Source organism: Staurois parvus, unplaced genomic scaffold (assembly GCF_062004578.1).
Source record: "Staurois parvus isolate SC_StPar_1 unplaced genomic scaffold, SC_StPar_1.0 ptg000287l, whole genome shotgun sequence".
NCBI lineage: Eukaryota > Metazoa > Chordata > Amphibia > Anura > Ranidae > Staurois > Staurois parvus.
The window spans coordinates 34,722,569-34,741,388 of record NW_028318083.1 but is presented as its reverse complement, the minus strand read 5'-3'; the positions used below and the strand labels follow the sequence as shown (position 1 = coordinate 34,741,388).

The 18,820-nt window shown below is 39.6% G+C and overlaps 2 protein-coding genes across 3 annotated transcripts in view; one reads left to right on the top strand and one right to left on the bottom strand.

The window, feature by feature from the left end:
• Positions 1–18,820, top strand: part of LOC149458491 (uncharacterized) — a 36,474-nt gene that overhangs the window by 11,841 nt on the left and 5,813 nt on the right. The window contains exons 3-5 of the mRNA XM_089682381.1: positions 2,621–2,734; positions 14,228–14,372; positions 16,426–16,574. Coding sequence (XP_089538507.1) covers positions 2,621–2,734; positions 14,228–14,372; positions 16,426–16,574 — 408 coding nt within the window. The remainder of the gene's footprint in view (positions 1–2,620; positions 2,735–14,227; positions 14,373–16,425; positions 16,575–18,820) is intronic.
• CYB5A (cytochrome b5 type A) overlaps positions 12,882–18,820 on the bottom strand; it is a 55,179-nt gene continuing 49,240 nt past the window's right edge. The window contains exons 5-6 of one of the 2 annotated variants that reach the window (XM_089682383.1): positions 18,681–18,742; positions 12,882–15,155 (exon numbers count right to left, since the gene is read on the bottom strand). In XM_089682383.1, the coding sequence (XP_089538509.1) occupies positions 18,721–18,742 (22 nt within the window). In that variant the 3' untranslated portion in view covers positions 12,882–15,155; positions 18,681–18,720. The remainder of the gene's footprint in view (positions 15,156–18,680; positions 18,743–18,820) is intronic. The other variant, XM_089682384.1, reaches the window with a different exon arrangement.

Genomic DNA, 18,820 nt, shown 5'->3' with positions numbered 1-18,820 from the left:
TTCTGTGCAGAGCTGCACAAGATTTTGCACTCTCCAGTTTTAGTAAATAACCCCCAGTAAGTTATTGGCAACGATCGCTCACTGTGTTCATTCAGGAAAAGAAAGGTGCCTGTAAATTACATATTTCCTGGCCTCTTCCCTTGCTCCGCCATCCAGAGTGGAGACACCCTAAGACAGGAAGTGTGTTACTGGGTAGATCGCCAGGTGAAAATAAAAGGGAAAAGCCTAAAAAAGAAAACCAACGCAGCCACCACATTTGAGGATCGGTAAGCTGCAATATATGAGAATCTTGTTTTTTTTTTTTTGGTTTAATACTGCTTTAAGTTACACTATTATTTTACAGCATAGGATGGTAGCTGCTTGAATAGCCAGTAAGGTTTAAGCAGAGCTACATTTATTTGATACATTGTTTATTTGATTTTATCAGTTATAAATCAAATGATATTATTAAGTGAATAACCCGTTCAAACATTCCCATCCAGTAAAACAACACATAAGCTGCATATGGTTGTGCAAGATCTCTGATACTGGTGCAGTCATGCAATACTTTAATGATGTATAGTATACAGTAAAATAATTGCTAGAAAATCTTTTGCCTGTCAAAACAATGATGGAATATGAAGAGTGATTCTATGTTGAGTTCTGCTGATGGAGGAAAGAGAAGCAGCTGTCATCAATCCATAAGTAGTTTGGCTAACATATTAAATAGTGTATGGGCATGTTGGATAAAATTAGTATTTTAGCTGATTGTTCGTACACAATTAAAAGCATTATGAATGACTGTGCAAGGCATACAAGAAAAACAGTCAGATTAGTGTATTGTGACTGGTTTCAGTGAGTTAGTACACCACACGTAGTCAGTCCATTGTACACTGCCTTAAAAGAGAAGTATGAGGTTTTCTCTTTTAAATCATACTTCCCTAGGTGGTTGGAGCATCGATCCAATGCTGCATCTGTCCCCCACCAGCTCGAAGGGTGAGAACTGAGTGATCAGACATTGTTGATTACTCAGTTCTCCCTGCCACTCTGAGCATAGAGGTGTGACTGTCAGTCATCGCTCTCTGTTCTGCCCCCCAGCACTCGCAAGGAGCGCTGGGCTGAGGAGGGGGTGGTGGCGGCTGGATCAGACTCTCAGCGGTAAGCAGAGAGGCTGAGCTAGATGCTGGTCCAGGCTCCTGGGTGGATCCTGACCATATGGTCGGGATCTTTCCCTAGCCTGGAGTGACGTCAGCTGAGAGCGGACTTTTGCCCACTGTCAGCTGAAAACAGTTCTCAGGAGTGCAGAAATACAGCCAAAAAGCTTTGGCTGTACTTCTCCTTTAAGCTGGCCATACATGGATTGAAATTCATGTAACTTGCCTACCAGGCCAATTCTGACATTTCTCTCTTACATGTAAAAATCAGTATTTGCTAGAAAATTATTTAGAAATCCCTAACATATATATACAGAAACCCTAGAGAATAAAATGGTGGGTGTTGCAATCTTTTTATGCCACACGATTAAAAAAAATAGCGTTTTTTGAAACACAATTTTTTGGGAAAGCACTTTAAGGAATTTTATTGCACACAAACTCTATATAATACCTAATTTTTGTTAAAATATGAAAGATGATGTAAATAGAATCCTAACACATTTTAAATTTGCATATGCCCATGGAACAACGCCAAACTACGGTACCTAAAAAGGTTACCAGTTTAGAGTTACACGGGAGGGAGCGGCTGGCTCATGCTGTCAGCGGCACTCTGAGAGGCTGAGCCAGGTGCCGGTCCAGGCTCCTGGGTGGAGCCTGGATCAACCGACAGCAGGCTCACAGGAGTTCAGAAATACAGCCAAACAAGCTTTGGCTGTATTTCTTCTTTAAGCTGGCCATACGTGGATTGAAATTCAGTTGGTTCAGCAGGGGTCAGACAAATGTCGATCCGTGTTTGGGCACTGTGGTTGCAAAGTCAATATACTGCCCTGTTGGTTTTTCACTGCTCGATCAGTGTGGCAGGCTATAGACTGCAATGCTGATCAATGTAATGTATCAATGTATAACGGCACAGAAGTACCCCTACTGTCAGGATACAATAGTTCATCAAACTCAAATGTGTAGATCAAGGAATTGGGTCCGTTTTTTTTTTCATTCAACCCGCTGGATGAACAAAAAAACTGACTAGTGTATGGGCTGCATTACTAAGTCACTCTAACAAGAAGTCCTCTGCTTATGTATTTTTTCATCATATGCTCTTGTTTGACATGCCCATGTTGTACAAGATTTACTTTATATTTTAGGGAATTACTGAAGGGTGCACTTGATATTAAAGCCTAACTCCACCCAAGGTTGTTTAAGATTTTGATAGGGCAGTGAAGAGTTCACATTTCTGTTTCTTTGAGTCTCTCTTTGAGATTTCCCATCACTTCCTGTCCTGACAGTACATGGGGGAAATTTCTAATGGTAATACAAACCTGAGCTATAACTTATAAGTGTTAGAAGGAGTTAGGCTTTATTATTAGCAAACAACTGAAAAATGATTTGTGACCAAGGAGATGCTTGGTCTGTGCAGTTTTCTTATAACAATCTTATAGATTACTACAAATTTGTGCAATTGTATAACATAATCTCTTTTATTTTATTAGGAATAAAATGGGTCGTATTTATGCCAAACCAACTATTCATCTCCATGAGTTTTTTGCCTTTTGGATACTTAACAATCTCATAAATATTGGCTGGCTCTTTCTGTGGGATAGAGAGTAAGTTCTTTTCTTGGAATGTATAAAGTGTTACATCAATAATAATGCATTGATATGTGACACAGCATTGTAAATTAAAGAATCTCTATGGTCACAGCATACACTCTAATTTTTTAACATCAGCATTGTAATAATATAAACAATAGTTATTTTTGACAATCCACAAAAAGCTTACTTGAAAAATCTCCTTTTATTTTGTGCTGCTTGTTTGATGGCCATCTCTTTTATTTAATTCCTGGATTCCCTGCATGTGTTGCAATTTCCCCTCTGCTGTTTCACAACTTCCCTTCCGGGCCAATTCTGATATTTCTCTCTTACATGTAAAAATCAGTATTTTTTTGCTAGAAAATTATGTAGAACTCCCAAACATTATATAGATTTTTTTGCAGAAGCCCTAGAGAATAAAATGGTGGGTTTTGCAAAACTGTCACACAGTATTTGCACAGCGGTTTGTCAAAAGCAATTTTTCTAGGAAAAAAAATCAACTTTAATTAATTTTATTGCACACAAACTCTATATAATACCTAGTTTTTTTTGTTAAAATATAAAAGATGGTGTTACGCCAAGTAAATAGATAGCTAACATGGCCCATTTTAAAATGGCGTACGTCTGTGGAACAATGCCAAACTACAGTATCTAAAAATCTCCATAGGCAATGTTTTAAAAGTCTTTAAAGGTTACCAGTTTAGAGTTACACAGGAGGTCTGGAGCTAAAATCATTGCTCTGATGTTCACGACGATACCTCAAAAGTGTGGTGCGATCACCGTTTACATATGCGTTCAGGACTTCTGCATATGTTTGCACGTAAGGACGAGGAGAGGGGGAGTGCTTTACATTTTTTCATATTATTTATTTTATTTAAAACTTTTTTGTACACTGTCTTTATTTTTTTTTTTATCAACTTAATTGCTTTCACAAGGGATGAACAACATCCCTTGTGAGAACATGGACCATGACAGGTCCTCTTTATGGAGTGATCTGGGGTCTATTAGATCCTGTATCTCTCCTCTAGCCTCCAATGCAGGTGATCAGACACAGATTTGTCTGATTGGCTGCTTACCTGGCCACTAACAGCCAGGTAAACAAGAGCCAAATCTGGAAGTGACAAAACCCTCATCATTTCCAGTTTCTGGGGTCACAGAGAGTCAGTTCCCCTCTCTCTCTCTCTCTCTCTCTCTCTCTGTAGTGCCGTTGTTGCTGGGCTCCACGATCAAACAGGAGAGCACGGAACAGGTGGCAGGGCGGCCCCCTTGAGCCGCTTGCAGAAATGATCAAGTGACTTTTTAGCCACTCAAATCACTTCTACTGAAGTGGGAATTGTCAGCTGCAAATATTGATACTGGAATGATGCCTGCAGGTGCAGACATCATCGCGGTATAACTACTTCAACCCAAAGATGTCATATGGTGTCCTACGGGCACAAAGTGGTTAAATTCAATATCTTAGGACTACATATCCCATGGCACCTTGCTGTCTGCAAGCAGTGATACCTGTACTGACTCCGCCTCCTGAAACTACTCCTCTCAGCACCTCAGTAGTGTAGAAGGCAGGCTCTGTGAAATGCGTGACACAGCAGTGCCTACTCACAGGGTATAGTGAGTATGTGTCACAAAATTCAAGGAAGTAAATGTGTGGAGAATCTTCACAACTAAGTTTACACATTCAGATTAAAAGGCTTAGGCTAGAAATAACTGAAATCCAATGTGGAAATGAATATATGATTTTACATATTGACCATAGATACACTTTCTGAATCATTCTATTTTCAGATAAATTTAATAATGGTGACAAATAATGATTGATACATTATGCATTTAAACATTCAAAAAATTAATTGAATACCTTGTGGGTTTTTTTTTATACACATGAAAGAGTTTTGCAATATGCCAACAAAAATTCTCAGCTGGACCCATGGCAACCACTGTTAGGTTCAACATATTCCGCTATTAGGATATTGGGCCTATTTCGAACAATGCTTGGGAAGAGATCTTCCTGACACTTCCTCTTGTTTCACTTTCTTCTTTGCATAGGCTAACCCAGATTTTTATTCTCCATAGGATGTATAGGACATGGGAATTTTTGTGTACTATTGGCCTTAGAGCCGACTTTGCTTGTCCTAGATGTGGCAACTCAGGGTCCTTGATACACCTATTATGGCAATGCCCAAAACTCCACAGGTATTGGGTGGAGGTTGTGGGCACACTTAATGGATTACTAGATGTGGATCTTCCACTTGATCCTCTTACAGGTTTATTGGGCTATGTTAGTTTCTCACTGCTCAAACCACCTAAGCAGATTACTGTTATATTTGCACTGTTGTGGCCCAAAAGGCAAATGGCCCTTAAGTGGACTTCCCTGCACCCTCTGACCTTATCAGATTGCATATTTAACCTCAATAAGTGCATTTCTGTGGAGAGACATACTTTTTTTCTTAGAAACTCATTAAAGCGGAGCTCAACCCAAAAGGGGAAGTTCCGATTTAAGCCTTTGTCCCCCGCTCCCTATTAAGGATTGGCACCTTTGGGGAGCTAATACCCAAATTTGACAGGCACCCGCTCCCACTTCCACTGCGATCGTCTAGGTGATCGGAAGCAGACGTTGTCCTCCTACCCTCCCTCCCCGTAGTCTTCTGGGACACGTAACAGGTCCCAGAAGACTACGGGACCATTCACAATGTGCAGCACTTCTCGCGCATGCACAGTGGGCACCCGGCTGTGAAGCCACAAATTGTAACAGTCGGGTGCCCAGGGAGAGAAGATGGCTGGTGAAACGAATGGTTGTGAGGACACCGCTGGACCGAGAGACAGGTAAGTGTCTGTATCTTAATTATTTTTTTCCAGGTGGAACTCTACTTTAAAGAGTTTTATTATTATTATACAGGATTTATATAGCACCAACAGTTTGCTCAGTGCTTTACAATATAACGGGAGACAATACAGCAACAATACAGTTCAATACAAGAGGGATAGGAGGGCCCTGCTCCTTGGAGCTTACAATCTAGGAGTTTTGACTCAATTTGGACATGTTGGTTAGCCCACATGAGCCCTGTATTGAGTTAAGATGCAGGCCCTTTTAGATTCAGCGGCACTGTCTAGTCTTTTAAAAACGAGACCCATAAGCAACGTGGGATCCAGGCTGGCCGTTATATTGCTCCTTATTAATTTTTTCTCTGTGGACTAAATTAGGCTGGGTGTATGTTTTTTTTTTCCTTTTATGCTATGTATTTTGTTTGTAATTTTTGTTGTACTGCTATGTAACTTTTTGTTTAAGATATTTGTATATATGTGTTTTGTTTTTTTTTTTTTAAAAAAGGAAAAAAATGTTTTCATAATAAAATCTGAATTAAAAAAACAAAAATACAAAAAAAAGACATACGCTGCTGAAAAGTGCAAGAGATATTCCTAATTTGAGCATTGTGACAGTTAGGGAAGAATGAGGTCTTTCTAGATAATAATAATAGTCACTTCCAGCATTTTTCAATTTTTTTTGTTAGCAGGTACCAATTGATCCTTTCTCTAAAAAAAGAGTTAGAAGTACTGTATATCCTAATGTCTGTGAACAGCCATCCTCCATTTGTCATTCCAGGAAATATGATGTGACTAGTCTAAGCATTCCAACAATATGTCTGAGGATGGGCAAATATCCTTCTAGGTTGGAGATCTGCCTGTCTGTAGTGGGCCTAATGCATTCACCAAGATGGTGAATAGTCTGAAATGTATTGGAAGTTTAAAGCCAAGGTCAAGGGTCTACTAAAGTATTCATCTATGTTCCCTCCTTCCTCAGACATACCCCTTTGAGTTTACTCTAACATTATCACGGCTGGCCTAAGTTGTGCATTTCCTTACCCCTCGTTGTAGCAGGAGTACATCATTGAAACCTCATTAGAAAGCCTCAGATAATTTCACAGAAAATGTACTATGCAGCCTCACACGACCCTGGTCTGTCAGCAGTAATGGAGTTTCTCCATCCAGCAGAGGTCACCTCCCAAGGCTTTAGTGGATAATAAATAGTGTAGAGGTTAGATGTATCGTGACATAGACATACGCTTTGCGATATTAGAAGCTAATGCATCAGTCACATAGATTGCAGGCAAAATACTTTAAAAAAGACCAGTGCTGAGAAAATATAGAGGCTACAACTGCTGACCTTTCCTTTGGAAAATACTGGTTACCTGCCAATCTGATGCAGTCACTTCTGTATTTTCTGAATCACTGACACTGAACCAGTGTGCATATCAGGAGCTCTGATTTCACTCTATCTTCACTTGCTACATACTTTGCTTTAGGTCATTGATGTAGAAAGTTTTGAAATCAGCAATGATTGAACTAGCATTTTCAGAAAAGCGCACCAGTGGCAGCCCCTGTATTTCTTTCAGGTTACATTAAAAGTGAAAGTGGTTGTAAAACTCTTAACTGAAAAGCAAGCAAAGCATATCCTACTATAGTTTGTACTTGCATCTATCCCAAGCACTTAGTGTCATTTCTGTCTGCTCTCTCTCTTTCCTCTGCTATCTGACTGAGTCACTTTTGACAGGCTACAGTATGCCAACACTAGACAATCCTGGCAGATGGCCCTGCCTGCCCTTTAGCACACAGCAGTTGATTGACAGCCTGAACTGTGCATGTTTCCCTATGTTACTGTGTAGAAGGGGGTGTGTTCATTGCCTCCACTCTGGTCTCAGATTACACCCAGCTTCCTGCTTTATGCTGCTGCAGTGTGTGATGTCAGATCCCCACATCCTGCCTTTTCTGAAACTGAGAAATGCTGTGTAAATCCTGGACTTTCAATGGCTCTGGAGAACAGAGAGCTGCATACAAACAGGTACAACTTACGTAGGAGGATTTGTTTCATTCCTGTATATCACCTAAGGCTAGTCACTTCAAATGGTGTGTATATATATATGTATATATATATATATATATATATATATATATATATATATATATATATAAGTTTTACAACCACTTTAAGTACTGACCCTTTCATTTAGGCTATATAAAAATAAACAGTCCAGGTAAATATAAGCAAATGAAAGTTATACCTGCGGCACCTTTTTAGATGACAAAAGGGGTCAACCAATGTGAAAACAGGCCAGAGCATCACCATCTAGGTCTCTATTCTAAATTGGCATAATAAAGTGACTGTGAGTAAATGAGTGACTGAAAATGGAGTGAAGGTACATACAGGCACCTAGAGGTGTCATGGCTATAGTCCATCTACAAGACACTACAAGTTTGCTATAAATTGTAATTATTTCATTTTTTTGGGAGAATGTCAACAGCACACAGAGGATCACCAATATGGGTCCAAAAGTTTTAATGAACGATCACATAGCCACAGCAAGGCAACGTTTTGGAGTCTCGCAAGATCCCTCCATCAGGCATCTGACCAGGCATGAATTGGTCCTGCGAGACTCCGTTGCCTTGCTGTGGCTATGTGATCGTTCATTAAACATTTTGGACCCATATTGGTGATCCTCTGTGTGCTGGTGACCTTTTCCCTTGCTGATTCTGTTCGGTTCCAGCCGACGGTCGCTGCATCACCCACTTATACACACAGCCAACTTTAACATAGGAGCGTATGCGTTTGGATTGTACACTTGTATTTCATTTTTACGTCACAACTCTTCTTTCAGTCTCCCCTATCAGTATATGTCAGACTCTTGGATCAAGATATTGATTCATTTTGAGCAACTGTAAATACTGAAGTAGGGAGAACAAGAAGAAGCTGTTACCGACCGTGAAGCTTAAAAAATGAGATTTTTGAGGTCATTAAGAAGCCCATGTATTAATTGCCCTACAAAAATCTAGACAATTCTAAATTCCTGGCACTGATGGGACTCTTCTTTTTAAACTGAATCGCAGGCGTTCTTTTTTTTTATTTTTACATATGAACTTTAGCCTTCCCTTCTTGCACAGTTGTACAGGCCCCTCTCCTGTACTGAAATTGTTTGCTTTGATTTTACTGCACACTGTCAGCTTTTCACAGTGTGCATTAGAAGCTTCAGATGTCAGATAGAGCCCTCCTCATTTACTGGCTGTATCACATCTACCCTTTCTTCCCTAGCGTGAATGGTCCTGGCCAGCCTCTTTCACTGGATTACAGTTCTTCCAATCATGGAGGATCAGCATCATGTGAAGCAGTCTGCCTAGGATCTCCGGCTCCTTTACCTCAGGTTCACACTTATGCAGATTTCAGTGCATTTTCCAGTTTGTAGAAATACACTACAGTCCATTTAACATGGTTTCCTATGGATCTAGTTCACATCCGTCCATTTTGAGCAGGTGTGTTTTTTTTTTTTAGAAAAGTCAGGGACTTTTTTTCCCACAGCAGACAGCATGGGGATCAGGAAGATTTTTTTTCCCTGCAGGAGCAAACTGGATCATGCTTTGCTGGGTGTTTTTGCCTTCCTCTGGATCAACTGTGGGTATAGGATTATAACTTTTTTTTAATGTTTGAACTGGATAGACTTTTTTTCTGCCAGACCAACTATGTAAGATTGCGTTTTGTGTGTAATAGACTTCAAGTGTTGCATTTTTGATGCGTTTTGCGGTGGTTTTTTTTCTGCTAATAGGAAAGTATGACAGTTCTGTTCATGTAGTGCATCTTTGATGCAACTTTACATTCTCTGGCGCTCAAGTAGCATCAAAGTCGCAGCAAAGTCACACTACATGAACAGAACTGTCATACTATCCTATTAGCCAAGAAAAAAAAACCCCAAACGCACAAAAAAAGCATCAAACACATCAAGAATGCATGTTTAAAATTCAAAACTCACCACAAAAATGTCTCAACCGCAACCTGCATAGACGTGAACCTAGCCTTAGACTGACAATCCACCCATCAAGGCACTTTGGAATTTAAATGGAACCTCGCAAGAGCCAACCAGCTGAGTGTTGTAATGTGTTTAGGAAGCTATGTACAACACACTGCAGGCCCCTCCCACCAGCCCAGATTTGCCTGCATTACATAGAGAAGCACAGAGGCCTAGTAATGACATCACTTAATCTAAAATAAGGTTTATAATGAAAACACAAAGGTTTTATTTAAACATTTCATTAACATGTTGATGGGGGTGGGGGGGATAGCAAAATGTAGGGAAATTAACCACTTCCGGACCGCCCTATAGCAGAAATACTGCTACAGGGCAGCACAGGTACACAAAAACACGTATATATACGTAATTTTACATTTCTGGGTAGGGGGCGCACGCACACCCTACCTACGCCACCATTCGCGAGCACGGCTGTCAATCACCGGGTCCCGACCGGTGATTACTTGCTGGTGCCCTGTGATTGCCGGGCATCTCCAACGGGGAGGAGAACTGTTTGTAAACAAAACAGTTTTCCTCCCTGTCAGGTCATGCACACTGCTTTGGATGACTGTGCACAGCACAGCCATGTAAAGCAGTGTGCTTACAGTGAAGCACATGGACACAGCTTAAAGTAAAACAGCACACAGCTCACAGTTAACCCTTTGATAGCCCCACATGTTAACCCCTTCCTACCCAGTGCCATTAGTACAGTGTCAGTGCTTTTTAGCACTGATCACTGTATTGGTGTCACTGGGGATGTCAGTGACATCAAGTCAGTTTCAGCCAGTATCAGAATGCCTGCCACAGTCCTGCAGTCCCGCTATTGCTGCCATTACTAGTAAAAAAAATTTTTTTAAAAATGTTAAATCCCAGTATATATACCCCCATTTGTAAACGCTATAACTTTCACATAAACCAATTAATTTACACGTATTGGATTTTTTTTTAGCAAAGACCTGTAGCGGAATACATTTTGGCCTACATTTATGCCGAAATTTGATTTTTTTATTTTTTTACTGGACATGTTTAATAGCAAAAAATTCAAAAATATTGTGTTTTTTTTATAGCGCAAAAAATAAGAAATGCAGAGGCGGTCAAATACCACTGAAAGACCGCTCTATTTGTGGGGAAAAAAAGACATCAATTTCATTTGGGTGCAGTGTTGCATAACTGCATAATTGTCAGTTACATTAACGCAGCGCCGTAGTGCAAAAAACGGCCTGGTCAGGAAGGGGGGTAAATACTCTGGAGGGCAAGTGGTTAAACTTCATCTCCAATGTTCCCAGATCATTGGAGATAATACAAAAGAATTGTTTGATACAGAAGGTATTGGCCCTCTAATTCCTACTGTATCGAACTGTGTTGTAATTGTACTGTCCTCTCTATATTGTAAAGCTCATTGTAAACTGTTGGCCCTACATAAATCCTGTATAATAATAATAATAATAATAATAATAATAATAAAAATAAAGATCAGGGAGTAAGCAAAGAAAGGTTTTGATAAATCTTTGCGAAGAAACTGTTAAGAAGAAGGATGAGAGCACAATTGTTTAAGATAGAGTATGATGTGCCATATTCTTTAGCATGAATCATATCCTGTCTATTATCTAATAAAAATGTAACGAATGGTTGAGATGTTATTCATTCATGAACTATAAGTATCAGCCCTTGCCAACCAGAAGTTTGCTCCATTCCTTGCAAGGAACCTCTGCATATTGTATTACATATTTGTACTTTGTGAGGCCTTTGCTAAACAAATGTTTCAATTCACAAAAAAACGAGGCGCTCTAGGCACGGCCTATCTGACTAATATACAATGCATTCAGATTGTATTTCTATGCAATTCATTTAGAGCAGATTACTTCAACGAACTGCACAAATAGCTCAAATCACTCACAGAGATAAAAATGAATTGTTCCATGTTTAAATAAAAGTTGGAATTGAATAGACCTCAGTGCTCGCTGCTGCGTGAAAATGCTTAATATAAATAGCTGTATATTCTCTTGCAGCAGTAATCCCACTGGAGGGGCAATATGGAAGTCCTAGCTGTATAGACCTTCTTACAGGTTAAACTGTAATCAATGAAACTGAAATGTTTTAGGTATTCTTCGAGACAGGAAATCATTTGATCCAGAAAAAAACAAAAAACACAACAGTTATTTACTATGATGCAAATGTGTACTGCCTTAGCTTTAAACTGACTACCTACCCATCAAATAGAATGGTTAGCATATTACTGAGAACCTGGGAGACCATCTGCAACATGGAAAGGTGTAGGTAAAAATCATAGGGCTCCATAACAAAACATTGACGTAACACCCATTAGTACATTTCTGTTTATATCTCTTAACAATAGTGGTCAGAGGTGGCCAGCCTAAAATCGACCCCTATTAAAATATATAAACATGTCTTAAAGCAGAGCGCCACCACCTTTAAAAAAATCTGCTGGCTTATAAGGTGTTACGTCCAACAAGGTATTTGTCACCTCATGGACTTATCTCTTTTATTAATTTTTTATTTTTACTATCGCTATACTTCTGGCACTTCAACAAGTCTTTGATACAGTGGCTGCACAGTCATATTGCCTGAGCCTTCTCTCATCTTGCCCAATCACAGAAGGTTTTGTGTTATGTGGATGCAGTCAAAAAGTTTTCTGTGAGACGCTGGTAGTAGGGCTGCTGTGTAGCAGAGTGCATCTCTGCTGTCACAGCACTGGGAGTATAGTGATGTTGTACTCACAGCACTCTGTAAAAATGTAAAAAAGGAATAAAAGAAGTAAGTACATGAGCATGTAAACCAGCATAATTGCGTAGTGTTCTTGTATATATATTCAGGACTGGAAAACAATTAAAATGATCTTCATGTTATGGCTTAGTATGATATAATAATATATTAATATGGCATAACAAAATTTCATATTTACAAATTCCAGCCAAAAATTGGCTAACCTTTAATTACTTTTGCATGAAAATCTTGCTTACAGTGCTCAGTAGCTCAAGCTCTAATTTCACACGTGAAAGAGTGAGAAGAGTGACTCATCATCCTTGCTCTTTGCTATCTGCTCTCTGTGGCTTCATAAGACATTCAATTAGACAGATTCTGAAAGGAAGCTGCTTCCAGTATGCACTTTTTGGGAAATCCATAATGTACTGTGACACCAGTTAGAAGGGTGCACCCATTATTAAAGTGGATGTATAGGCTGGGGGGTGGGCCGTGTGTGGCTCGGGATCCAGCCCACACATGTGTCTTATGGTAGTACAAAAAAGAGGATGAGCCCAGAGTAGGTAAGTATGACATGCTTGTTGTTTAGTTGTTAAAAAAAAAAATTTACAATCACTTTAAGTGTTTAATTTTTATGTGAAAAAGATAACACATAGTTTGAAAAACTTAATGTTAGCCAGTATAACCTTACTTTTTTAATTACTTGTGTGAGCAAACATTTAAAGTAGCTGCAAATTCCAGAAACCTCCTGTTGTATGCCCACCATTACAGCTCCTTGATCATTTCCCATGCCATCCTTTTTCTTCCATCCTCATAGACACAGAGCACAGTCAAACATGTAAGCACAATTCGACCACACTCCAGTCTGCCAGTGGATCAGCCCATATTTCTCCGTTTAGGTGAACCAAGAGATGGGAATTCCATTGATTCCTACTACAGCGTATGGCTAGGGCGACAATGAACATTAGATCTCTTTATTACTAAGAAACTACTCATTGGTAGTCATTTCATAACAACACACTGGGGTAGATTTACTAAAACTGGAGCACTCAGAATCTGGTGCAGCTGTGCATCGTAACCAATCAGCTTCAAACTTCAGCTTGTTCAGTTAAGCTAAGTTAAGCTGATTGGTTTCTTCGCAGAGTTGCACCAGATTTTTCACTCTCCAGTTTTAGTAAATAACCCCCACTGATTTGAGCCTATGACAACTCATGCATTGTATTAGAAAATAGGACCGGCTATTGCAGAGGTTGTAAACACTGGTGACCAGGCTACGTCAGCAAGAAGTTAAATTAAGATAAGGCGCAATGGGTATGACCCCTAATATCTAAAAGTTCATGTGTGCAATGTCCATCATCGGAGTGTGGGGAACATCTGTAGCACCTAGGGCAAGCCTCTGGTTGGAGTGGAAGCAATCTCCAGGTAAATCATGTAAAACAAGTGAGATAAAGGCGCCTCTAAGTGTAGACTTGTAGACAATATTTATTCCAATAAAAAGTACAAATGGCAACTCACATTCTTTAGAAGAAAGGCAGGATCTAAATAAAGTCACAGTTGGAATGGCAATGGTCTTCACCGCAATTTCCGTGTCCTCCGCTGTGCAGAGATTCCCTCATCTGTCTCCAAATAGCCGGCCTGTGTATGGAAGAGAAACCAGGTAGAGGGCTGGAATGCACATGGAGCCTTATGCCTTTGGACTTTTTATCAGAATAAATATTGTCTACAAGCCTACACTTGGAGGCACCTTTATCTCTCTTGTTTTATGTCAGCAAGAAGGAAGTGATGCCATGACCTGTATTATCATTTCATTTTTTGCTCATGTGGAAGAGAAAGTCCTAGTTTGGGGGGCACATTATGAAAACTATTTACCCTCCAAGCATAAAAGTTCCAGGTTTCTTTGTGTATTGGTACCCTTACAGAATACAGTGTAACTTATTTTTCTTTTTTTTTCCGTTAGGATTCTCATATTTGCCAATATACTTCTAGCGTTAATCCCAATCACATGCTTCTTGATGCTTCACATGTCATACAGGAGATGTTATCGTTATAGGGCCTGGATGTTACAGCACCAACATTTTGATCTGTGGTGCATAAGAATCTTGGTAAGAGCAGACACTTCCATAATGTATGAAATCTTGAAATTAAAAAAATGTGATGTGTCCCTTTTACTTTGTATACCCATGGATGCACATCTTTGTGGCAGAACAGTTCTTTGTCATAAAAAATATTATTGGACATATCAACCCAGCTACACATTTTACAAATTTGTTTCGGTGGGAGTATCTTGGCACGCAGTGGCTGGTGCTAGTGAGGGGCCCCAGATCAACTTTTCCATCGGGGCCCACAAGCTTCAAGTTACTCCTCTGTTTGTTTCTTTATTTTGTGTCCCTCTTCTGTCAACTTCTGGACATTTGTGACTAAATTTAACAAGAGATCTGTAGGGTTAAAGAGTCCAGGTTGTTTAGAGGAGTCAGAAGACTCTGTTAGGTCTCATGCACACAGGGCATTTTTGCAGCCATTTTTAGAGGCATCTGGTTTTTTTATTGCTTCCAAACACCCCTCCATGTTATCCTATGTGTCCATGCACACATAGACCTTTAGGGTCCTTTCACACGGGCATTCCTTTTTTTCAAAGAAAAAAAGTATGAGTATATATTTGTTTTATCATCCATTTACATCTGAATTTTCATCTGTTTTTTCATCTGTTTTGCATCTGTTTACATCCGTTTTTCATCCATTTACATTGGTTTACATTCATTTTTCATCTGTTTAGATCCGTTTACAGCCGTTTTTCATCCGTTTACAGCAGTTTTCATCCATTTACATCTGTTTTTGGTCCGTTTACATCCGTTGACATCCACTTTTTGTCCGTTCCGGGTTTTTGTCTGTTCAATAAAACAAATGTTAACAGATGCAGACATTAGCAGATGTAAAAAGATGTTCACTCATTTACATCCACAAGTCCATAGCAATACATGAGGGACATATGGAATGCCTGTGTGAAAGGGGTCTTAGAAGCTTTTGCAGCAGTAGCGTTTACCAGCAGGAAAAAAAAGCCCAGGGCCAGTGCGTCTTAGGAGCAGCAGCATTTTGGCAGAAAAAATGCTTGTAGTGTGTAAACACAGCTAAAAGCGTCTAAACGCATGTTAATGCTAGGCGCATTTAGAGCTTGAGCGTTAATTTCAATGGCCAGAATTAATTATTATCCTGGCCAATGAAATGAATTAACACCCAAATGCTTGATGCTTGTAAACGAGCCTAAACACTTGTAAAAGCATTGACAACCATCAGGTGTTTTTTTCTGCCAAAACGCTGCTGCCAAAAGGAGCATTTTTAAAATGTCCTGTGTGCATGAGGCCTTACAGTTAAGGAACCATGAAACCATCTGAGCAGCACAATGGCTAAATGGTTAGCACATCCGCCTGGCAGTACTAGCGTTGCTGGTTTGAATCCCAACCCCGGCACCATCTACCTGGAGTTTGCATGTTCTCCCTGTGACTTGGGTTTCCTCCCGGATCTCCGGTTTCCTCCCACACTCCAAAGACGTGCTGGTAGGTTAATTGGCTCCTGTCTAAATTGGCCCTAGTATGCATATGTATTAGTTAGGGACTTTAGATTGTTCACCCCTTGAGGGTTAGGGACTGATGTGAATGTACAATATATATGTAAAGCGCTGCGTAAATTGACTGCGCTATATAAGTACCTAAAATAATAACCATCTCTTTTTCCCTCTTGCTTGTTGGCAACCAGTATTATCCCTTTTTATCGTACCAATGTGTACAAGAAATAGTCAACTAGATCCTGCACTTTTGTTTGCTAAATGTATACCTAATTGGGACTAGACCAGGGGTAGGCAACCTGCGGCTCTCTAGCTGTTGTGGAACTACATTTCCCATGAGACATTGCAACATTACAAAACTGACAGTTACAGCTATGACTTGCAGAGGCAAGATGGAACTTGTAGTCCTGCAACAGCTGGAGAGCCGCAGGTTGCCTACCCCTGGACTAGACAAAGGTTCAGTATCCAAATCAGAAAGTAATTAGTAAGTTAAATAAAAAAAACAACCAACCCATGTATGTATATACATTACTATGGTATCTAATGAAATTTGTATCACGATTACAATCAGAACAGGTGCTGTTTCTGTTTTTTAGGTACATAATGGATTGGCAACCTATGCCACATGGACATCCATTGCAACGATTGTCAATTTTGGAGTAGTACTCAAGTACAACCTTCACGTACGTTATCCTGACGTCAGCACCATTGTTCTTTCCCTGATTTTCTTTGCTCTCTTATTCTGGTAAGCGTCTGTGATTTTCTGCATTTAAATAAATGGTGTTGTGGGTATACGGTTACTTTATCTAGTAGTACTAGTTAGTGCAAGCTTGGAAAAAACATATTTCTAGATTCTACTGAAAAATAGTCTGCCAGGCAAACCTGTATTACTTGGAGGAAATAAAGAAGCACTACACTGACCTCTTGTGGCAATAAGCTGAATGAGCGGTGATCGAAAACCCTGTGTCTGTCCTGGTAACCATTACAAGGCGTCCGAAGCACCACAAATTTTCCAGGCAGCTCAGAATGTATTTTTGACATAATGGGGTTGATTTACTAAAACTGGAGAGTGCAAAATCTGGTGCAACTCTGAAAAGAAACCAATCAGCTTCCAGGTTTTATTGTCAAAGCTTAATTGAACAAGCTGAAGTTAGCAGCTGATTGGCTCCCACGCACAGCTGCACCAGATTCTGCACTCTTCAGTTTTAGTAAATCAACTCATGTATGCACAGCAATGATGGTTGCCATCTCATCCCTTTAAACCCGAACACAAATAAATTACACAGGTTCTGTGGCTGATTAAGGTGGTAATAAATAAACTCCAAATACATGCTGGTAGGTTAATTGACTCCTGTCTAAATTGGCCCTAGTATGTATATGTATGAATGTGAGCTAGAGGCCTTAGATTGTACGCCCCTTGAGGGTTAGGGACTGATGTGAATGTACAATATATATGTAAAGAACTGCATTAATTGACAGCGCTATATAAGTACCTGAAATAATAATAATAATAATTAAACTCACTTGGTGCCTTATCTGTAGTAAATTTGCCCCAGAAACTGTGTAGTTAATATGTGTTTAGATTTAAAGGAATGAGATGGCAACCTTAATAGCAATATTGTTCCATTTATTCTAAGGAAAAAAAACTGAATATACTTGAAACTGGAATATTTCAGTAGCTTGAAAATAATTTGCAACATACACTGCTGGCTTGACTGTTAGATGTTGATTTACTAAAACTAGAGAGTGCAAAATCTGGTGTAGCTTTGCATAGAAACCAATCAGCTTCCAGGTTTTATATTCAAAGCTTAATTGAACAAGCTGAAGTTAGAAGCTGATTGGCTACCATGTACAGCTGCACCAGATTTTGCACTCTCCAGTTTTAGTAAATTAACCCCACTAGCTCACCCTGCTCTGCACATGCTCATGTACTATTTTTTGGCACTGATCTGAAAATCAGAGCCACTAGAGGTCGATCTGCTAACAGCCTAAACATTTACCACTGCTCAGGGGCCCTGGGCTTCAGCAAAATCGCAGCCTCCAGCAAGAAGAAACAGGAACAATGCTGGAGGCAGTTTACAGAACACACTAATTTTGGTGACATAAATATTAATGTGAAATGTATGATTCTTGCTAAAGAAAAGTTGTTATGGGTTAGGTTCCGCTTTAAACACTAAGTTCACCTTTCATAACATGTTACATGTTACACCCATATTAAGGGTGTAACATGTAACATGTGTCGATCAGACCGCCCCGACTCCACCCCCCATCTCTGCTTTGATAGCTAGCAGGGGATCTTCTCCTCCCTCGCTAGCTGTCAATTTTTTTTAAAAGTGGCTCCACCAACACGGCCGCATCACTCATTCGCAGTCATCTGTGAATGTGAGACTACAAGTCCCAACATCCTTAGCAGCTGTCAGCTTGTAGTCCTCAATGAACTACCACAGCGCTGTGGAGAACTGTACATACAGGCAAGCGGATATACTGACAGATCTGCAGGAGACCTGCATGGCACCAGCAATCTACTGATCACTGGTACAATGGTTTACAGTGGTGCAATTGGTTTACAATGGTTTTTACCTGCAAAGAAATGTGCATTTATTATTTTTTTCTAAAAGGTGAACTTATCCTTTGATATCTCCCTGTCAGTTGGCTCAGATACCACTAGAAGATGCTTAATTTTTGTTCATTTATAGCTACATTAATATGGATGTCTCTTGTATCGCTTTCACAAAGTGTATTTTTATTTTAAAGTATACCTTTAAAGTAGTATTACACCTTCTGTGTTTTTTAGTGTATCACATGAATGCAATTAAATGACCATTCACAACTATTGTGAAAAAAGTCTTACCCCAGTATTTGCAGTTTACAATTTTCAATGATGGTGGCTCCTACTCTTTCATTTCTGCATCCCTGAAATTCAAAGAAAAGGTTAAAGCCTTAAATTTAGTTAAAATGAAAAAAAAAAGATCAGCGCAAGGGACAACACAG